The 23,980-nt window shown below is 40.7% G+C and overlaps 1 protein-coding gene across 7 annotated transcripts in view; it reads right to left on the bottom strand.

The window, feature by feature from the left end:
• Window positions 1-23,980, bottom strand: part of DEUP1 (deuterosome assembly protein 1) — a 141,967-nt gene that overhangs the window by 100,053 nt on the left and 17,934 nt on the right. For 3 of the 7 annotated variants that reach the window (XM_070783244.1, XM_070783239.1, XM_070783242.1), the window contains exons 1-3: window positions 21,591-21,658; window positions 13,837-14,008; window positions 11,631-11,726 (exon numbers count right to left, since the gene is read on the bottom strand). In XM_070783244.1, the coding sequence (XP_070639345.1) occupies window positions 11,631-11,726; window positions 13,837-14,008; window positions 21,591-21,643 (321 nt within the window). In that variant the 5' untranslated portion in view covers window positions 21,644-21,658. Of the gene's footprint in view, window positions 1-11,630; window positions 11,727-13,836; window positions 14,009-21,590; window positions 21,662-23,980 lie in introns of those variants that run through there. The other 4 variants (XM_070783246.1, XM_070783245.1, XM_070783243.1 and 1 more) reach the window with 3 other exon arrangements.

Genomic DNA, 23,980 nt, shown 5'->3' on the forward strand with positions numbered 1-23,980 from the left:
CTTGCCCTCAGTCTTTCCCAGCATCAGCATCTTCTCCAATGAGTCAGCTCTTTGCATCAGGTGGCCTAAGTATTGGAGCTTCAGCTGCAGTATCAGTCCTTCCAATGAATATTCAGGGTTAATTTCCTCTAGGATGGATTGGTCAGATTTCCTTGCGGTCCAAGGGACTCACAAGAGTCTTCTCCAACACCACAGTTCAAAAGCATCAATTCTTCAGTGCTCAGCTTTCTTTGTAGTCCAACTTTCACACCCATACATGACTACTGGAAAAACCATAGCCTTGACTAGACAGACCTTTGTTGGTAAAGTAATGTTTCTGCTTTTCAATATCCTGTCTAGCTTGTCTTGGTTGCTTTTTAATATGCTGTTCAGATTGGGTAATTTCTATTGTGCTATGTTCAAGTTCACTCATTGTGTATGTCTTCTATCCTCTCTATTCTGCTTTTGAACCCATCTATTGAAGTTTTTAGTTTGGTTATTGTATTTTTAAGTTATAAAATTTCTAGCTGCTTGTTCTTTATAGTTTTCTTTGCTAAAACATTCTAATTTGTTTCAAGCATGTTTGTAATGGTTCACTGAAGCATTTTTATAACAGCTACTTTAAACTCCTTGTCAGGTAATTCTAACATCTGTATCAACTCAGTGTTGGTGTCTCTTAATTGATTTTTCTCATTCAAGATGAGATCTTCCTTGTTTTTGCTATGATGAGTGAGTTTTTTTAAACTGAAACCATTTTGGGGTACTGTGATGTGAATCCACAGTTTATAGAAATCCTGTGTTTTAGCATTCTTCTTCTGGCAATGCTCCAGCAGGAAAACGTGGAACGGCACCTCATTGCTGCTTGTGGTACTGAAAGTCCAGGTCTTCACTTGGCCTCAGCTCGTAACTGGGAGGAGGTCAGTGTTCCTCATTACTGCTGAGTGGGAGTGGGAGCTCAGGATCTGCACATCTTTCACTGGCACCACGTTGACCAAAGGGGCACAGATGCCACATGACTGCCTCTCACATGGCCTTCAGCGGTACTGTGGTGAGGGAAGGAGCCCTGTTACCACAGAGGCGGTGAGTGTCCAGACCCTCGCTAGGCTTCCCTAGACGCCACTGCAGAGAGAAGGATGCTGCACCACCAGCAGAGGCACAGAGAAGCCCAGGTTCTGCTACGGTCGCCCCTGACACCACGGACTGCGTTTCCACTCAGTCTGCTCTGACTCCCCTGAGGCTGGGGCCTGGACTACCTCATTACAGAAGGCGAGGGCGGAACCGAGGCTGTCTACTGGGTCTGCTGGTGAAGTTGGTTTGCAGCTGTAGTCCTTTTCTGTGCCCTTTGGCTAGAGTCAAGCAGTTATTATCAAAAAGCGTTTAATCTTGGTAGGCTGTCTTTCTTCAGGTCTTTCAGTTGCAAGGAAGAGGCCTTCTTCCTCTTTTGGTTTGTTTGTGCCCACTGGAGAGTCAGGCCTGCAGGCTTCTCTGTTATCCAGTCTATGGTATGAGAGGCAAAAAGAAATTCCAGGAATTCAACACCATGTTTGCCTTGGGACCCAAGGTCCTAGTTGGTCTGTCTTTCCTCTCCACTTCTCAGTCTTATGTTGTTTTATAAATGATGTCCAGGATTTCTAGTTGCCTTTAGCAGGAGGAATAGGGGAAAGTACATTGACTCCACCTTTCCAGAAGAATAAATCTCAAATGCATATAATATATATATATATATATATATATATATATATAATTATAGTTTTTAATTTTAGAAGGAAAAGAAAACGCACCATTTTAAAAAAGGAAGCAATTTCAAAAGAAAGTTTTGCCAGAGTTTTTTAAGGCAAAATGTTGTAAAACGTATCCTTAAGGTATTTTAGGAAAATAAGGTTGTGAAGAGAATAAATAAATGAAGAATTTCAAAGAAGGAAGCAGTAGAGTGAACTAGCAGCAACAAAAGCACGTTTGCCACAAGGTATCATTTTCTGGTTAGAAAAAATGACATCAGTTCAGTTCAGTAGCTCAGTTGTGTCTGACTCTTTGGGACCCCATGAATCACAGCACGCCAGGCCTCCCTGTCCATCACCAACTCCCAGAGTTTACTCAAACTCATGTCCATCAAGTCGGTGATGCCATCCAGCCATCTCATCCTCTGTCGTCCCCTTCTCCTCCTTCCCCCAATCCCTCCCAGCATCAGAGTCTTTTCCAATGAATCAATTCTTCGCATGAGGTGGCCAAAGTATTAGAGTTTCAGCTTTAGCATCAGTTCTTCCAATGAACACCCAGGACTGATCTCCCTTAGGATGGACTGGTTAGATCTCCTTGCAGTCCAAGGGACTCTCAAGAGTCTTCTCCAACACCACAGTTCAAAAGCATCAATTCGGGGGGCAGTCCTAAGATGGCGGAGGAATAGGACGGGGAGACCACTTTCTCCCCCACAAATTCATCAAAAGAACATTTAAACACTGAGTAAATTCCACAAAACAACTACTGAATGCTGGCAGAGGACATCAGGCACCCAGAAAAGCAACCCATTGTCTTCGAAAGGAGGTAGGAAAAAATATAAAAGACAAAAAAAGAGACAAAAGAGGTAGGGATGGAGCTCTGTCCCAGGAAGGGAGTCTTAAAAAGAAGTTTCCAAACACCAGGAAACACTCTCACTGCCAAGTCTGTGGTGAGACTTGGAACCACAGAGGGCAACGTAACAGGGAGGAAAAATAAATAAATAATTAAACCCCACAGATTATGAGCCCAACGGTAACTCCCCACGAGCTCAACGATAACTCCCCCAGCGGAGAAGCAGCGCAGACGCCTGCACTAGCAAGCGGGGGCTGGGCAGGAAGGTGCGGGCTGCATTGCTTAGAGTAAGGACCGGGCCTGAATGCCCCGAGGGAAATCAGAGCGAACTAACTTGGGCTAGCAAACCAGACCGTGGGATAGCTACCACGCGAAAAGCCCTAACCTAAGACATTGCCAGGCCCACTCACAGAACAAAGGACTGAACAGAGATAGGCAGCTGCAGACCATCCCCCTCCGGTGACAGGCAGCCAGAGCCAGAAGGGGGCAATCGCAGCCCCAGAGAGACATTATCTACCAAACTGCAAGCAGGCTTCTTTGCTGACTAAGACTTCTTGGGGTTCTTGACGGTCAAAATCCTTCTGAGAAGGTGCACCAGTAGTACACCCAGGAAACCGAGCGGCAAGGACAGGGGAGGCGATAAGTTGCAGCGACCATGCTCACCAAACACCTCATCACCTGAGCTGCTCGGAACTGGGAAGGGCACCAAACGCAGGCCCAATGGAGTCTGCGCCTCTTAGGACTACCCAGTGCCTGAACCTGAGCGGCTTAGAACTGGGAGGTGCAGGCAGCCCAGGGCTGGCCTCGGACAGTTCCCGGCAGAGCACCTAGAGCCTGAGCAGTGTGGGCAGGGAGGACACATGTGCCGTGAGCGGGGGCAGGCCCAGTGTGGCTGAGGCACTGCAAGCACACGCCAGTGTTATTTGTTTGCAGCGTCCCTCCCTCCCCACAGCACGACTGAAAAAGTGAGCCTAAAAAAGTGTCCACCACCTCCCCCTTGTGTCAGGGCGGAAATCAGACACTGAAGAACCAGCAAACAGAAGACACTAAAACAGAGGGAACCGCCTTGGAAGTGACAGGTAAATAGATTACAACCCTGTAGTTAGTACCAACTACATAGGAAGGAGCCTATAGATCTTGAGAAATATAACCCGGACCAAAGAACTATCCAAAAATGAACTGACCCCACACTGCCCACAACAACACCAGAGAAAGTCCTAGATATATTTTTACTATTTTTACGATCATTCTTTTCTTTAATTAAAAAAAATTTTAAGTCCTCTATTACTCTTTTAATTTTCATTTTTATAACCTACTATTACTTAGCAAAAAAAAGGCCCTATTTTTTAAAGCAAACTTCATATATATATATATATATTTCTTTTATAATTTTTGACTTTTTTTTCTTCTTTTCTTTAATATTGTATTTTTGAAAACCCAACCTCTACTCTAGATTTTTAATCTTTGCTTTTTGGTATTTGTTATCAATTTTGTACCTTTAAGAACCCAATCTTCAGTACCCATTTTTACTTGGGAGCGAGATTACTGGCTTGACTGCTCTCTCCCTCTTTGGACTCTCCTTTTTCTCCACAAGGTCAACTCTGTCTCCCTCCTCCCCCTTCTCTTCTCTACCCAACTCTGTGAATCTCTGTGTGTTCCCGATGGTGGAGAACACTTAGGGAACTGATTACTGGCTGGATTTGTTTCTCTCCTTTTCATTCCCCGCTTTTATCCTCCTGGGCACCTCTGTCTCCTTCCTCCCTCTTCTTTTCTCTGTATAATTCCGTGAACATCTCTGAGCAGTCCAGACTGTGGAGCACACATAAGGAAATGATTACTGGCTAGCTTGCTCTCTCTTCTTTTGATTCCACCTCCTCTCATTCGGGTCACCTCTAACTCCCTCCTCCCTCTTCTCTTCTCCATGTAATTCTGTGAACCTCTCTGGGTGTCCTTCACCATGGAGAAACTTTTCATCTTTAACTAGATGTTTTATCAATGGTGCTGTATAGGAGGAGAAGTCTTGGGACTACTGTAAAAATAAGACTGAAAACCAGAAGCAGGAGGCTTAAGTCCAAATCCTGAGGATACCAGAGAACTCCTGACTCCAGGGAACATTAATTGACAGGAGCTCATCAAACGCCAAAATACCTACACTGAAACCAAGCACCACCCAAGGGCCAACAAGTTCCAGAGCAAGATATACCATGCAAATTCTCTAGCCACACAGGAACACAGCCCTGAGCTTCAATATACAGGCTGCCCAAAGTTACTCCAAAACCACTGACATCTCATAACTCATTACTGGACACTTCATTGCACTCCAGAGAGAAGAAATCCAGCTCCACCCACCAGAACACTGACACAAGCTTCCCTAACCAGGAAACCTTGACAAGCCACCCATACAACCCCACCCACAGCGAGGAAACTCCACAATAAAGAGAACTCCACAAACTGCCAGGATACAGAAAGGCCACCCCAAACTCAGCAATATAAACAAGATGAAGAGACAGAGGAATACCCAGCAGGTAAAGGAACAGGATAAATGCCCACCAAACCAACAAAAGAGGAAGAGACAGGGAATCTACCTGATAAAGAATTCCAAATAATGATAGTGAAATTGATCCAAAATCTTGAAATCAAAATGGAATCACAGATAAATAGCCTGGAGACAAGGATTGAGAAGATGCAAGAAAGATTTAACAAGGACCTAGAAGAAATAAAAAAGAGTCAATATATAATGAATAATGCAATAAATGAGATCAAAAATACTCTGGAGGCAACAAATGTAGAATAACAGAGGCAGAAGATAGGATTAGTGAATTAGAAGATAGAATGGCAGAAATAAATGAATCAGGAAAAAAGAAAAATGAATTAAAAGAAATGAGGACAATCTCAGAGACCTCCAGGACAATACTAAATGCCCCAACATTCGAATCATAGGAGTCCCAGAAGAAGAAGACAAAAAGAAAGACCATGAGAAAATACTTGAGGAGATAATAGTTGAAAACTTCCCTAAAATGGGGAAGGAAATAATCACCCAAGTCCAAGAAACCCACAGAGTCCCCAAACAGGATAAACCCAAGGCGAAACACCCCAAGACACATATTAATCAAATTAACAAAGATCAAACACAAAGAACAAATATTAAAAGCAGCAAGGGAAAAACAACAAATGTGTGTACAAGGGGATTCCCATAAGGATAACAGCTGATCTTTCAATAGAAACTCTTCAGGCCAGGAGGGAATGGCAAGACATACTTAAAGTGATGAAAGAAAATAACCTACAGCCCAGATTACTGTACCCAACAAGGATCTCATTCAAATATGAAGGAGAAATCAAGCTTTACAGACAAGCAAAAGCTGAGAGAATTCAGCACACCAAACCAGCTCTTCAACAAATGCTAAAGGATCTTCTCTAGACAGGAAACACAAAAAAGGTGTATAAACTCAAACCCAAAACAATAAATTAAATGGCAATGGGATCATACTTATCAATAATTACCTTAAACGTAAATGGGTTGAATGCCTCAACCAAAAGACAAAGACTGGCTGAATGGATACAAAAACAAGACCCCTATATATGTTGTCTACAAGAGACCCACCTCAAAACAGGGGACACATACAGACTGAAAGTGAAGGGCTGGAAAAAGATATTCCATGCAAAAAGAGACCAAAAGAAAGCAGGAGTAGCAATACTCATAACAGATAAAATAGACTTTAAAACAAAGGCTGTGAAAAGAGACAAAGAAGGACACTACATAATGATCAAAGGATCAGTCCAAGAAGAAGATATAACAATTATAAATATATATGCACCCAACATAGGAGCACTGCAATGTGACAAATGCTAACAAGTATGAAAGGGGAAATTAACAATAACACAATAATAGTGGGAGACTTTAATACTCCACTCACACCTATGGATAGATCAACTAAACAGAAAATTAACAAGGAAACACAAACTTTAAATGATACAATAGACCAATTAGACCTAACTTATATCTATAGGACATTTTACCCCAAAACAATGAATTTCACCTTTTTCTCAAGTGCACATGGATCCTTCTCCAGGATAGAACACATCCTGGGCCATAAATCTAGCCTTGGTAAACTCAAAAAAATTGAAATCATTCCAAGCATTTCAATTACAGGAGAAAAACTATTAAAAATTCCAATATATGGAGGCTGAACAACACGCTGCTGAATAACCAACAAATCACAGAAGAAATAAAAAAAGAAATCAAAATATGCATAGAAGCAAATGAAAATGAAAACACAACAACCCAAAACCTGTTCAGTTCAGTTCAGTGGCTCAGTTGTGTCCGACTCTCTGTGACCCCATGAATCACAGCATGCCAGGCTTCCCTGTCCATCACCAACCCCCGGAGTTCACTCAGACTCACGTCCATCGAGTCAGTGATGCCATCCAGCCATCTCATCCTCTGTTGTCCCCTTCTCCTCCTGCCCCCAATCCCTCCCAGCATCAGACTCTTTTCCAATGAGTCAACTCTTTGCATGAGGTGGCCAAAGTACTGGAGTTTCAGCTTTAGCATCATTCCTTCTAAAGAAATCCCAGGACTGATCTCCTTCAGAATGGACTGGTTGGATCTCCTTGCAGTCCAAGGGACTCTCAAGAGTCTTCTCCAACACCACAGTTCAAAAGCATCAATTCTTTGGTGCTCAGCCTTCTTCACAGTCCAACTCTCACATCCATACATAACCTCTGGAAAAACCATAGCCTTGACTAGACGAACCTTTGTTGGCAAAGTAACGTCTCTGCTTTTGAATATGCTCTCTAGGTTGGTCATAACTTTCCTTCCAAGGAGTAAGCGTCTTTTAATTTCATGGCTACAATCACCTTCTGCAGTGATTTTGGAGCCAAAAAAAATAAAGTCTGCCACTGTTTCCCCATCTGTTTCCCATGAAGTGATGGGACCAGATGCCATGATCTTCGTTTTCTGAATGTTGAGCTTTAAGCCAAATTTTTCACTCTCCACTTTCACTTTCATCAAGAGGCTTTTGAGTTCCTCTTCACTTTCTGCCATAAGGGTGGTGTCATCTGCATATCTGAGGTTATTGATATTTCTCCCGGCAATCTTGATTCCAGCTTGTGTTTCTTCCAGCCCAGTGTTTCTCATGATGTACTCTGCATATAAGTTAAACAAGCAGGGTGACAGTATACAGCCTTGACGTACTCCTTTTCCTATTTGGAACCAGTCTGTTGTTCCATGTCCAGTTCTAACTGTTGCTTCCTGACCTGCATACAAATTTCTCAAGAGGCAGATCAGGTCGTCTGGTACTCCCATCTCTTTCAGAATTTTCCAAAACCTGTGGGACACTGTAAAAGCAGTGCTAAGGGGAAAGTTCATAGCAATACAGGCATACCTCAAGAAACAAGAAAAAAGTCAAATAAATAACCTAACTCTACACCTAAAGCAAGTAGAAAAGGAAGAAATGAAGAACCCCAGGGTTAGTAGAAGGAAATAAATCTTAAAAATTAGGGCAGAAATAAATGCAAAAGAAACAAAACAAACCATAGCAAAAATCAACAAAGCCAAAAGCTGGTTCTTTGAAAGGATAAATAAAATTGACAAACCATTAGCCAGATTCATCAAGAAACAAAGGGAGAAAAGTCAAATCAATAAAATTAGAAATGAAAATGGAGAGATCACAACAGACAACACAGAAATATAAAGGATCATAAGAGACTACTATCAGCAATTATATGCCAATAAAATGGACAATGTGGAAGAAATGGACAAATTCTTAGAAAAGTACAACTTTCCAAAACTGAACCAGGAAGAAATAGAAAATCTTAACAGACCCGTCACAAGCATGGAAATTGAAACTGTAATCAGAAATCTTTCAGCAAACAAAAGCCCAGGTCCAGATGGCTTCACAGCAGAATTCTACCAAAAATTTAGAGAAGAGCTAACACCTATCCTGCTCAAACTCTTCCAGAAAATTGCAGAGGAGGGTAAACTTCCAAACTCATTCTATGAGGCCACATCACCCTAATACCAAAACCTGACAAAGATGCTGCACAAAAAGAGAACTACATGCCAATATCACTGATGAACATAGATGCAAAAATCCTTAACAAAATTCTAGCAAGCAGAATCCAACAACACATTAAAAGATCATACACCATGACCAAGTGGGCTTTATCTCAGGGATGCAAGGATTCTTCAGTATCTGCAAATCAATCAATGTAATACACCACATTAACAAATTGAAAAATAAAAGCCACATGACTATCTCAACGGATGCAGAGAAAGCCTTTGACAAAATTCAACATCCATTTATGATAAAAACTCTCCAGAAAGCAGGAATAGAAGGAACATACCTCAACATAATAAAAGCTATATGTGACAAACCCTCGGCAAACATTATCTTCAATGGTGAAAAATTGAAAGCATTTCCCCTAAAGTCAGGAATAAGACAAGGGTGCCCACTCTCATCACTACTATTCAATATAGTTTTGGAAGTTTTGGCCACAGCAATCAGAGCAGAAAAAGAAATAAAAGGAATCCAAATTGGAAAAGAAGAAGTAAAACTCTCTGTTTGCAGATGACATGATCCTCTACATAGAAAACCCTAAAGACTCCACTAGAAAATTACTAGAGCTAATCAATGAATATAGTAAAGTTGCAGGATATAAAATTAACACACAGAAATCCCTTGCATTCCTATACACTAATAATGAGAAAATAGAAAGAGAAATTAAGGAAACAATTCCATTCACCATTGCAATGAAAAGAGTAAAATACTTAGGAATATATCTACCTAAAGAAACTAAAGACCTATATACAGAAAATTATAAAACACTGGTGAAAGAAATCAGAGAGGACACTAATAGATGGAGAAGTATACCATGTTCATAGGTCGGAAGAATCAATATAGTGAAAATGAGTATACTACCCAAAGCAATCTATAGATTCAATGCAATCCCTATCAGGCTACCAACGGTATTTTTCACAAGAGCTAGAACAAATAATTTCACAATTTGTATGGAAATACAGAAAACCTCGAATAGCCAAAGCGATCTTGAAAAAGAAGAATGGAACTGGAGGAATCAATCTGCCTGACTTCAGGCTCTACTACAAAGCCACAGTCATCAGGATAGTATGATACTGGCACAAGACAGAAATACAGACCAATGGAACAAAATAGAAAGCCCAGAGATAAATCCATACACCTATGGATACCTTATCTTTGACAAAGGAGGCAAGCATATACAATGAAGAAAAGACAAGCTCTTTAACAAGTGGTGCTGGGAAAACTGGTCAAGCACTTGTAAAAGAATGAAACTAGAACACTTTCTAACACCATACACAAAAATAAACTCTAAATGGATTAAATATCTAAACGTAAGACCAGAAACTATAAAACTCCTAGAGGAGAACATAGGCAAAACACTCTCTGACATAAATCACAGCAGGATCCTCCAGAATATTGGAAATAAAAGCAAAAATAAACAAATGGGACCTAATTAAAATTAAAAGCTTCTGCATAACAAAGGAAACTATAAGCAAGGTGAAAAGACAGCCTTCAGAATGGGAGAAAATAATAGCAAATGAAGCAACTGACAAACAACTAATCTCAAAAATATACAAGCAACTCCTACAGCTCAATTCCAGAAAAATAAATGACCCAATCAAAAAGTGGGCCAAAGAACTAAATAGACATTTATCCAAAGAAGACATACAGATGGCTAACAAACACATGAAAAGGTGCTCAACATCACTCATTCTCAGAGAAATGCAAATCAAAACCACAATGAGGTACCATTTCACGCCAGTCAGAATGGCTGCGATCCAGAAGTCTACAAGCAATAAATGCTGGAGAGGGTGTGGAGAAAAGGGAACCCTCTTACACTGTTGGTGGGAATGCAAACTAGTACAGCCACTATGGAGAACAGTGTGGAGATTCCTTAAAAAACTGGAAATAGAACTGCCTTATGACCCAGCAATCCCACTGCTGGACATACACACCGAGGAAAACAGAATTGAAAGAGACACGTGTACCCCAATGTTCATCGCAGCACTGTTTATAATAGCCAGGACATGGAAGCAACCTAGATGTCCATCAGCAGATGAATGGATAAGAAAGCAGTGGTACATATACACAATGGAGTATTACACAGCCATTAAAAAGAATATATTTGAATCAGTTCTAATGAGGTGGATGAAACTGGAGCCTATTATACAGAGTGAAGTAAGCCAGAAAGAAAAACACCAATACAGTATACTAACGCATATATATGGAATTTAGAAAGATGGTAACCATAACCCTATATGAGAGAGAGCAAAAGAGACACAGACGTATAGAACAGTCTTTTGGACTCTGTGGGAGAGGGAGAGGGTGGGATGATTTGGGAGAATGGCATTGAAACATGTATAATATTATATAAAAAACGAATTGCCAGTCCAGGTTCAATGCAGGATACAGGATGCTTGGGGCTGGTACACTGGGATGACCCAGAGGTATGGTACAGGGAGGGAGGTGGGAGGGGGGTTCAGGATGGGGAACACGTGTACACCCGTGGCAGATTCATGTTGATATATGGCAAAACCAATACAATATTGTAAAGTAATTAGCCTCCAATTAAAATAAATTAAAAAAAAAAGAATTAAACAAAAGCATCAATTCTTCAGCGCTCAGCTTTCTTCACAGATCAACTCTCACATCCATACATGACCACTGGAAAAACCATAGCCTTAACTAGACGGACCTTTGTTGGCAAAGTAATATCTCTGCTTTTGAATATGCTATCTAGGTTGGTCATAACTTTCCTTCCAAGGAGTAAGTGTCTTTTAATTTCATGGTTGCAGTCACCATCTGCGGTGATTTTGGAGCCCAAAAAAATAAAATCTGACACTGTTTCCACTGTTTCCCCATCTATTTGCCATGAAGTGATGGGACCAGATGCCATGATCTTAGTTTTCTTAATGTTGAGCTTTAAGCCAACTTTTTCACTCTCCTCTTTCACTTTCATCAAGAGGTCTTTAGCAAAATTAACAACACTTTATAGGTCAAAACACATATCAAAACATGACACTAAATTGTAATAAGTTTCCTTACTTGAGCTTTCAGGGTTTGTAGTTGTCCTTCGTAATTCTGAGTCATTGCTAAGTTACATTTTTCCAAACTGTCCAACTTCTGTCTAAGTAAACCCACCTGCATTAAGAATAAAAAATTTTAATTTTTCTAAATCTTGCCTGGCAAAATCTTAGAATAGTCATTAATAATTAAATTCACAAAAACCAGATGTTGCTAGGGCTATTCCACTGGGTACACATTAGCACAGTATGGTATGGATCTTGAGTCTTCTTACTGCACATTAAAGCAAGATTTAAAATCTACTTCACATTGTCTTTTTGGGAGCATTATGTCATCACTCTTGCAGCAGAACTCCTGCCAACACATTTCAGCCTTTATTTCAGGCTCTGCTGCCTTCAACGGGAGCTCTGTTGTAGTGGTGTTATGGAATAATTGTTACCTTTTTTTTTTAATTAAAAACTAACAAAGTGAAAAGAAAAATAGGACTTCCCTGGTGGTGCGGTGGGTAAGAATCCACCAGACAATGTAGGGAACATGGGTTCAACTCCTGGTCTGGAAAAATTCCATGTGCTGCAGAGCAACTAAACCCCTGCACCACAACTACCGAGCCCACGCTCGAGACCCCGGGCTCTGCAACTGCAGAGCCTCATGCTGCAGTTACTGAAGCCCGTGGGCCTAGGGGCTATGCCACGCAACAGGAGCAGACACCGCAATGAGCAACTGCAGAGCCTCATGCTGCAGTTACTGAAGCCCGTGGGCCTAGGGGCTGTGCCCTGCAACAGGAGCAGACACTGCAATGAGCAACTGCAGAGCCTCATGCTGCAGTTATTGAAGCCCATGCGCCTAGGGGCTGTGCCCTGCAACAGGAGCAGACACCGCAATGAGCAACTGCAGAGCCTCATGCTGCAGTTACTGAAGCCTGTGGGCCCAGGGGCTGTGCCCTGCAACAGGAGCAGACACCACAATGAGGAGCTGGTGCAGGCAAGAGTAGCCCCGGCTCGCCACGGCTAGAAAAAGCGCCGGAGCAGCAAAAAAAGACCCAGAAGAGTAAAAAACATAAAAAGAAAAAATGTCTAAGAGGAGTTCATAGGGATTTGGCTCACAGAATTTGTCTGCTTAAACAGCACGTGAGGCTTCTTTGCACATCTGGGTTGTGACAGGACCAAAAGTCAGAAAGTAGTCCCTTGCATGTGCAATCTCATGACCCGCCTCTACTGATAACCACGTTAATGGGCCAAACAATAACATAGTCAACCAAGACAAAAAGTTAAGTTCTACTGAGTCCAGCAGAGGTAGAAAAACAGCTGCGGAACAAGTTGACTGCTGACGTTTTAGTTATTAGCATATGATGAGTAAACCTGCCTTACGCCTGGTCCCAACGAAAATTCAGACATGAAAGTCCACGTTAGGTGAAGCGTATGACTTTGCTGAACTCCGCAGCAGGCCCGAGAGCACTCAGACATCCCTCTAGCTTCACTAGCTTGGCTGCAAGCAGGCTCCCCAGGCCCAGGACACTCCTCCTGAGCGGTGCACGTGCTCAGTCACTCAGTCAGGTCTGACTCTTTGCAACTCTATGGAGTGTATGTAGCCCACCAGGCTCCTCTGTCCATGGGATTCTCCAGGCAAGAATACTGGAGTGGGTTGCCATTTTCTATTCCAGGAGATCCCCCCAACCCAGGGATCAAACCTGCGTCTCTTGTGTCTCGTGCATTGGCAGGCAGGTTCTGTATCACTGAGCCATGTGGGCACCCAGGCATACATATACCCCCCTCACCGAACTCTCTTCTCTCTTGATCTACAATCAAGGCTTTATCTTTCACTTCTTTTAGGAAAGACTTTTCTAGCAGATGAGAAAAGGCAAATGCTCCTGAACTCTGCCTGCTCCAAAGGCACAGCTCTGATGGCTACTTTGTTTCTGCAGCAACAAAAGCAATGACATCCTTGCTTGAAAACAGTATTCACATACATGTCAAATGTTTACTTTCCTAGATGGCATCTACTGGACTCTGTCTGTCTGCATCGGCAAATTTCTATAGGTTTAGGCTCTGCTTGCCACTTATTTGATAGAACACATACATTTAGCACATTGTGACAGGATTTCAGGGCATTTCAAGCTATTGCTGATGCCTATACAAAGTATGTGTAATGAAAAATGCATTCTGACGGAACTAGCACTATTTGTAACAGTCTGAGGAATGAACAATTTATTAACACAGCTACACAGTACCTCTTGACCTTTCTGTTCCAGACACGTCTGTGCATTTGCCAACTCTTGATCCCGAAGATCTAATCGTGTCTCCAGAGCCCGCATCTTCCTTTCCCAATCCAATTTTTTGTTGTTTACCATGATGTCAATTTGCTCCATTAATTCCTGAAGCTCTGCCTCACAAGGAGAAGCTCTGGCAATTGTAGAAAAGTGAAATATATTTTAAAAGACTGAAATGTGAGTACAAGAAAACTTATGATTTTGCTTTAAATATCTTGATCATTATTTTCTCAAAATTTTCAATTATTTAAATAGGAAGAATTCTGAAAATTAGAGGTTAACATTTTAAATTAAAACTAAAAGCTAATTTCAGAGCTAACAGAGTATATACTTTTCACTGGCATTTAAAAAAGTACAGCTGTGCCATAATTTAATGCAGTATATTGATAAAGTTAATATACTGATAGTTATAATCTGCATTTCTCTTCCTATGTACCGCTGGATTACATCAGAAATAAGGCCACAGTAAATAAAGTTAATTTGAAGAATTGATGCTTTTAAACTGTGGTGTTGGAAAAGACCTTTGTGAGTCCCTTGGACTGCAAGGAGATCCAACCAGTCCATCCTAAAGGAGACCAGTCCTGGGTGTTCACTGGAAGGACTGATGCTGAGGCTGAAACTCCAATACTTTGGCCACCTCATGTGAAGAGTTGACTCATTGGAAAAGACCCTGATGTTGGGAGGGATTGGGGCCAGGAGGAGAAGGGGACGACAGAGGATGAGATGGCTGTATGGCATCACCGACTCGATGCACATGAATTTGGGTGAACTCCGGGAGTTGGTGATAGACAGGGAGGCCTGGCGTGCTGAGATTCATGGGGTCGCAAAGAGTCAGACACGACTGAGCTACTGAACTGAACTGAACTGAAAAATAATAAATTTTAGAGTGGGCTAATTTGAGGAGAATTCTAACAAATAATCCCAGGGAATTCGCTCATGGTCCAGTGGTTAAGAATCCATCTTGCAATGCAGGGGATGCGAGTTTGATCCCTGGTCTGGGAACTAAGATCTCACATACAGCAGGGCTACTAAAGCCCATGAATCACAACTACTGAGACCTCATGCTGCAACTAAGACCTAATGCAGCCAAAAACAAATAAATACATAAATATTTAGAAAATAATTCCATCCTCTTACATATGCCTATGTGCTTATCATAACCTGAGGAGGTTTGATGGCAGGTAACTGGGGCTTCACAAGGCCTGCCAGGGGCAGAGGAACAGACCCAGGCGAGGCAGGACCAGGTTCACAGGCACCTGGGCTACACTGCTGCTCCTTCAGGACAGAAGCTTGATGCCATCTGGCCGGTGATGTCTGCTGGAAGAAAGCTGACTGGGCAGATGTGGGCAGGGTAACGTAAGATTTTAGACAGTGCAGATATTATTAGTCAGAAACGTAGGAATAGTTGGTCCTAGGAAGGTCTACGGTGTTTGAAACAGGACCCTTGCTGCGAACTAGCATTACTGAGGCTGAGAGTTGCTGAGGTTGTGAGTGCTCCCGGGGCAGGGCTCTCCTTCCAAGAAGCGCAGCACTCCCCAAGGACCTGGTGTCAGTTCACTCATTCAGTCCAGATAAGCAGGTAGACATCGAGGTCTCAGGCTTCAGCTTAAGGCACGCACAAACGTCCAGGTTAGAGAAGCAAGTTGCTTCAGTATCCATCTGTTCAGTGGTGATGGGGCTTCTGACGTATTTGTGTAGCTAGGAGGAAGGCAGGAGAGGCAAGTATAAAATGACACCATTTCCTCCATCTAGTTTCACTGAATGAGAATTTTAGGGCTAATTAAGGATCATTTAGCATTTTAAAAAACTGAAGCCCAGACCCATCGAGGTCACACACTGATTAATGGAACAGCCAGAACTAGATCCTAGACAGCTGCTTCTAAATTAAGTGCCTTCCTGTATCCACAGCAAAAGACAGGGTGTTTTTTCTTCTTCCTCTCTCTGTTTAGTTATGGTTTTGTTTGTAATGTAACATGCAAAGTTGAAAATTTTCATTTTCTCTATTAAAGTGCTGAGGACAGTGGTGATAAGGAACACTGATAGCAGAGTTGGTGGACTTTTTTGTTACTATTGCAGTTACTGCAGGGTCTACATTAATAACATCTTCACGTTTTGAATAAGAACTTCCTTGAAAAATGTAGTACAAATGAGCTCTGTTGCGATAAGGTTTGAAACGGGTACATGAACTCAAAGGACTCAGAACTTCTGGAATCCCTTTCTAAAATACCCAGAGTCAACCTGAACAAGGGATGTACCTTTGACTGGCTTATTCAACAGCCTTCATACCAGTTGTGACACCAGAGCGGTTTTAAGTACAAAAATGCATCCTGAGTCTTCCAGTATTCCTGGGCTAGGGCCCAAAGGCTCTCAGTTTTTACTTAAAACCTAAAACCAGTCTGAGGAGAGGAATTACTAATTCCTCTATGAATAATGTGACTGGATTTTAATTGGAATTCTGATGTGGGGAAAAACAACAGAACAAAAAGAATGGTTTTCACGCCATTTTCTTTTTCGTAACAACACGTATCCCCTTTACTGTAAACACAATTGGTTTATTTTTTCTGCTGGTGTAAACTCTGAAGGGAAGGGCTCTGTCAGTCTTGCTCATCACCACCTCACCAAGGCTGGGCACAGCGCCGCAGTACATGGCGGGCGCTCAGCGAATCTCTGAGTCAACAAACAAGTGTTCTCCATTACTATCTCCCGGGCATCTAGGAGGGAGCCATGCCTGTGGGAGTAAAACACAGGCCTAAAGAAGAAAGTGGCATTGCTATGAGCCACTCAACCAATACTGTGAAATAAATGAATGAAGGGTTTATTTCCTGGGTATGACTATGCTATACAAAAGTAAGAATATTAGACTTCAGGGTGGGAGGACTTTTACAAGTCATCTAGTTCAACTACCCACTCGGTGTTTGCACACCTTGCACAGATTGGAGAGAATCGTCTATCACACCCCCACTGATCAGATTCAGCAAGTCTAGGACAGACACCAGGTTCTGCATTGGTAACAAAGGCATCAAGTACATGCCGTTCGGTGTTGGTTAGCCACTAAGTCGTGTCCGACTCTGGCGACCCCATGGACGGTAGCCCATCAGGCTCCTCTGTCCATGGGATTTCCCAGGCAAGAATACTGGAGTGGGTTGCCATTTCCTTCTTTAGGGGATCTTCCCCACCCAGAGATCAGACCCCTGTCACCCTCATTGCAGGACATCTCCAGCATTGCAGGCAGATTTGTTAACATTAAGCCACCAGGGAAGCCCCCTCAGTATCAATATTTGCTCCTAAATCTAGTGAACTTTAAAATAAAAGACAAAGGACTAGTTTAGCCTCCTTCATTGTCTGGACACTAACATTTATATTTTCATTTCTTTCTTTAGCTAAATGCTAACACTATGCTAATTACTCTGCTGTACTTCCTCTCATGAATCCTCACAATATCCCATAAAGCAGATCTTATTCCAACTTTATAAAAGTTGACTGAGGAGCTGAATGAGAAAAAAGTCATTTCTCTAAGGCTTTCAGCACTGGAGACTGGGTGGACTGTATCTAATACACTGCGTAAGGCAGGTAAACCCTTGCCCTAACTATTGGGTTTATCGGTGGGAGCGATTCACAAGTGCAGGGTTCTGAGGAAGGCTAGAGGTCTAAAGGCGTTAAGCCAGAAAGGGAGGGGCGCGCTGAGACTCGTAGGGTAACATACCAGTCTGAGGATCCTAGAGTTAAAACAATCAGGACATCATTACTTGGAGATGGACAGCAAAACAGAAAGCTGATGATATAAACGGAGGAAGTAGGGGCAAGTGTGTCAGGGAGGAACGGCAGGGGGATGGATGTGGAGAGAGAAACAGGAGCTGGGGTAAGACTCATGGACATGCCTGCCACTCCAAAGTCCTTTAACAGTGGCTGAAGGGCTGGTTCTTAAAAGGCAGAACTTAATCAGACAGATAGCTATGGTGACATATGATTTGTTATTAACCCAGGATAATTTTAAAAGTGAAAGGGTAACTATTAATTATTATTTCAGGACAACAGATACAAACAGTGACAGTTCTAGGCAAACTGAAATGTAGGGCCAGTCCATCCATCAACAATTGGGAAAACAGAAGTGGATACCAGGTTGTTTATTTAAAAAAAAAGTGAGCTTAGTTCAGGACATGAGAGATATCTGACAGAAATGGATCTTTAGCTTGGGAAAGAGAAGAGGGGATTTGGCTTAAAAGACAAATATAGAAGTCACCATGGAGAAAGGAGAGAGGGGAAAGGAAGCACGGAGAAGGAATAAAGAGGAGACTGCTTCATGCACCGTGGATAAGCCTAAGAAAAGGAGTTTCGAAAAAACTGATGAGCAATCTTATCAGATTTTAACCTTTCCAAAATGTTTCAATAAAACTCATTTTTAAACTGTATTAACATATTATTTGTCTTAGGTATATTACTATTATTTAGCTGTACTAAATATATAATGGCACAATATATTCAAAGTAGTAAAGGAAAAAAATTTCAATAAAGAAAACCAACTGGCAGAGTTATCATTGAGAAAAGATACAGAGTTTTCCAGAAAAGCTAAAGGAATTCATCACCACTAAACTGACCTGACAAGAAATGTTAAAGGAAATTCTCTAAGCTGAAAAGAAAGGGCACTGATCACTAACAAGTACACGTTTGAAATAATAAATCTCGCTGGAAAGGTAAATATACAGTAAAGGTAGTGGGTTAATCACTTATAAAGCTAGCATGAAGATTTAAAAACACAAACCACAAAAATATGATTTCAATAATTAAGGGATGCTGCTGCTACTGCTGCTAAGTCGCCTCAGTCGTATCCGACTCTGTGCGACCCCATAGACAGCAGCCCACCAGGCTCCCCCATCCCTGGGATTCTCCAGGCAAGAACACTGGAGTGGGTTGCCATTTCCTTCTCCAATGCATGAAAGTAAAAAGTGAAAGTGAAAGCGAAGTCGCTCAGTCATGTCGGAATCCTAGGGACCCCATGGACGGCAGCCTACCAGGCTCCTCCGTCCATGGATTTTCCAGGCAAGAGTACTGGAGTGGGGTGCCATTGCCTTCTCCTAATTTAATTAAGGGATAGACAAGATGAAAAAATGTAAACTGTGACATCAAAAACATGAAATGCAGCAGAGGGAAGAGTATGAAGGTTAAGCTTTACAGTGGTATCAAACTTAAGTTATTTACAACTTTATATCAATTGTTATAGATATAAATTGTTAATATGCAAACCTCATGATAACCACAAAGCAAAAAAACTCCAGTAAATATATAAAAGGTAAAGAAATATAAGCATACTGGCAAACCTAGATGGCATATTCAAAAGCAGAGACATCACTCTACCAACAAAGGTCCGTCTAGTAAAGGCTCTGGTTTTCCCTGTGGTCATGTATGGATGCGAGAGTTGGACTGTGAAGAAAGCTGAGTGCCAAAGAATTGATGCTTTTGAACTGTGGTGTTGGAGAAGACTCTTGAGAGTCCCTTGGACTGCAAGGAGATCCAACCAGTCCATTCTGAAGGAGATCAGCCCTGGGATTTCTTTGGAAGGAATGATGCTAAAGCTGAAACTCCAGTACTCTGGCCACCTCATGCGAAGAGTTGACTCATTGGAAAAGACTCTGATGCTGGGAGGGATTGGGGGCAAGAGGAGAAGGGGACGACAGAGGATGAGATGGCTGGATGGCATCACTGAGTCAATGGATGTGAGTCTGAGTGAACTCCAGGAGTTGGTGATGGACAGGGAGGCCTGGCAGCTGCAGTTCATGGGGTCGCAAAGAGTCGGACAGGATTGAGCGACTGAACTGAACTGAAAGAAAGTCATCAACTCAAAAAAGGAAGAGAGCAAAAGAAGAAGAAAGGAACAGACAGGAAACACAAAAACAGCCAGAAAACTATTAACAAAATGACAGTACAGTACGTGCACAGCTATCAATAATCACTTTAAATGCAAATGGACTAAATTTTCTAATCCAAAGACACAGCGTGAAGAAAAAAAGACACAGAGTGAAGAAAAAAAGACACAGAGTGGATGAATAGATAAGAAAATAAGACCCATCTATATGCTGCCTACAAGAGACTCACTTTGGATGTAAGGACACATATAGACTGAAAGTGAAGGGATGGAAAAAGAGATCTCATGCAAATGGAAACTACAAAAAAAAAAGTTGGAATAGCTATATTTTTATCAGACAAAATAGACTTTAAAACAAAGACTGTAACAAGAGACAAAGAAGGGCATTATACAATGATAAAGAAGTCGATCCAACAAGAAGATGTAATGTTTGCAAATATTTACACAGCCCACAGAGGAGCATCTAACTAAAGCAAATATCAACAGACCTAAAGGGGAAATTGACAGCAATACACCAACAGCAGGAGACTATAATACTCTACATTTACATCAATGGATACACAGGACAGATAATCAACTAAAACACATCAGCCTTTAACAACATTTGAGATTACAAATATTTACAAAACACTTGATCCAAAAGCAACAGAAATGCATTCTTCTCAATATTTCCCAAGCTATATTATATGTTAGGCCACAGAACAAGCTTACTACATTTAAAGAGGCTGAAATCACATCAAGCAGCTTTTCTGACCACAACGGTATGAAACTTGAAATTTATTACACAAGGAAAACCGGAAAATTCACAAATATGTGGACGTTATACAAGATGCCACTGGACAGCCAAAGGTTCAAGGAAGACATAAAAAGAGAAATAAAAAAAATACCTTGAGACAAACGAAAATGGATATGTAACACACCAAACTTTGTGGGATGCAGCAAAAGTAGTTCTAAGAGGGAAGTTTACCATGATAGATACTTAGCTTCAAGAAACAAAAAGGCTCAAATAAATAATCTAACTTTACACCTCAAGGAACTAGAGAAAAAAAAAAAAACTAGAAGAAATAGAATAAAAAGATTAGAGCAGAAATAAGTAAAATAAGGGTTAAAAGAGACTAAGTAAATAAGATCAATGAGACTAAGAGCTGGTTCTTTGAAAAGATAAATAAAATTGACAAACCTCTAGCTAGATTCACCGACAAAAAAGAGAGGGGACTCAAATAAAATCAGAAACGAAAGAGGAGCTATTACAACAGGAATTACAACAGATATTGTGAAGTGAAGTCAGTGAAAGGCGCTCAGTCATGTCTGCCTCTTTGTGATCCCATGGACTCTACAGTCCATGGAGTTCTCCAGGCCAGAATACTGGAGTGGGTAGCCTTTCCCTTCTCCAGGGGATCTTCCCAACTTAGAGATTGAACTCAGCTCTCCCACATTGCAGCCAGATTCTTTCCCAGCTGAGCCACAAGGGAAGCCCAACAACACATATTACACAGAAACAAATAGATCATGAGACTACTATGAACAATTATAAATTAGCAAATTGGACAACCTAGAAGAAATAGATAAATTCCTAGAAACATACCATCTACCAAGACTGAATCATAATGAAATAAAAAAGCTAAACAGACTGACTGCTAATAAGGAGATTGGATCAGTAATTCAAAACCTCCCAACAAACAAGAGTCTGGAACCAGATTGCTTCACTGGTGATGTTTACCAAACAGTCAAAAATACCATCATTCTCAAACTCTTAAAAAAAAAAAAAGGACGGAACTCTTCCAAACTCATTTATGAAGCCAGCATTACTCTGATACTGAAACCAGGTAAGAATGCCACAAGAAAAGAAAATTACCTGGTGAACACAGATGCAAAAATCCTCAACAAAACATTAAATTCAACAGGCATACACTGTGATCAAGTTGAGATGCAAGGATGGTTCAACAGCCACATACCAGTCATTGTGACATGTCACAGAGACAAAATAAAGGGAAAAAATCATGTGATCATCTCAATACACAGATGCAGAAAAAGCATTTGACAGCATTTGACAAAATTCAACATCCATTTATGACAAAATCCCTCAACAAAGTGGGTATAGAGGGAACGTACAAAAGTACTTCAACATAGTAAAGGCCACATATGATAAGCCTACATCATACTCAGTGGTGAAAACCCGAAATCTTTTCCTCTAAGACCAGGAATAAGGATACCTATTCTTGCCAATTTCATTAAATATAGTATTGGAAGTCCTAGCTAGAGCAATTAGGCAAGAAAGAGAAATAAAAGGCATCCAAATTGAAAAGGAAGAAGTAAAACTATTACTATATCCAGATGACATAATATGTATATGTATGTGTATATATTATATATATATAAAACCCTAAAGACTACATCAAAAACTAACAAATTTGGTAAAGTTGCAGGATACAACATCAATACACAAGAACTTGCTTATTTAAATAAACTAATAATGAAATATTAGAAAGAGAAGTTAAGTAAACAATTCCATTTATGATTACATCAAAAAGAATAAAATACCTAGCAATAAATTTATCAAGGAGGTGGAAGATCTGTATATTTTAAACTATAAAACATTAAAGAAATTGAAAACAATACAAAGAAATGGACAGATATCCCATGCTCACAAATTGGAAGGATGAATATTGTTAAAATGTCCATACCACCCAAATCAATCTACAGATGCAATGCAATCCCTATCAAAATCCCTATATCAATGGGATTTTTCACATAAATAGGACAAATAATCTTAAAATGTATATAGAACCATAAGAGACCCCTTAAATAGCTAAATCAGTCTTGAGAAAGAATAAAGTTGAAGGCATCACACTCTCAAATTTCAAACTATGTTATAAGCTATAATAATTTAAACAGTATTATATTCACAGAAAAGCAGACACACAGATCAATGGAACAAAATAGAGAGCCCAGAAATAAATCCACATATATACGGTCAAATAATGGGGAAAGAACAGTCTTTTCAATAAATGGTGTTGGGAAAATTGGACAGCCACATGCAAAAGATTGAAACTGGACCAACATTGTAACACCATGCGCAAAAATTAACTTAAAATGAATTAAAGACTTGGGTGTGACACCTGAAACCATAAAATTCCTAAAAGAAAACATAGGTGGTAAAGCTCCTTGACATATGCCTTGATGGTGATTTTTGGAATCTCACACCAAATGCAAAAATAAACAAGTGGGACTACAATAAACTAAAAAGTTTCTGTATAGCAAAGGAAATCATCAACAAAAGAAAAAGGGAGGAAATATTTGCAAGTACCCAAAATAAATCAAGAACTCATACAACTTAATACACAAAAAGTGATTAAAAAATGAGAAGATCTGAATAGACACTTTTCCAAAAAAGACATACAGATGCCCAAAGACACATGAAAAGATGCTCTACCTCATTAATCATTAAACATAATGAAATTAAAAACATAATGAGATTATCACCTCATGTGCTAGAATGGCTAATTTCAAAAAGACTAGAAATAAAAAGTATTGACAAGGAAAGGATATGGAAAAAAGAACCCTTGTACACTGTTGGTGGAAATGTAAATTGGTACAGTTTCTATGGAATACAGTATGATGTTTCCTCAAAAAATTAAAAAGTAGAACTATCATACAATCTAGCAATTCTATTTCTGGGCATTTATCTGAGGAAAATGAAAATACTAACTTGAAAAGACACACACATCCTCATTTATGAGAACATTATTTACAATAGCCGAGTTATGGAAAAACCTAAATGTCCATTGGTGGATATACAGATAAAGAAAATGAGGTATACATGTGTGTATGTTCACATACATACACACAATGGAATATTACTCAGTTACAAAAAAGAATGATATCCTGCCATTTACAACAATCTGGATGAAACTTGAGGGTATTATGTTAAGTGAAATAAGTCAGGCACTGGAACACAAATACTATATATATTCTCTTATATGTGGAATCTAAGATACAGATATGAAAATGAAAGTGTAAGTCACTCAGTCAGGTCCAACTCTTTGTGGCCCCATGGACTATACAGTCCATGGAATTCTCCAGGCCAGAATACTGGAATGGGTAGCCATTCCCTTCTCCAGGGGATCTTCCCAACCCAGGGATCAAACGCAGGTCTCCTGCATTGCAGGCAGATTCTTTACCAGCTGAGCCACCAGGGAAGCCCAAGAACACTGGAGTGGGTAGCCTCTCCCTTCTCCACCGGAT

Source organism: Bos indicus, chromosome 29 (assembly GCF_029378745.1).
Source record: "Bos indicus isolate NIAB-ARS_2022 breed Sahiwal x Tharparkar chromosome 29, NIAB-ARS_B.indTharparkar_mat_pri_1.0, whole genome shotgun sequence".
Lineage (NCBI taxonomy): Eukaryota > Metazoa > Chordata > Mammalia > Artiodactyla > Bovidae > Bos > Bos indicus.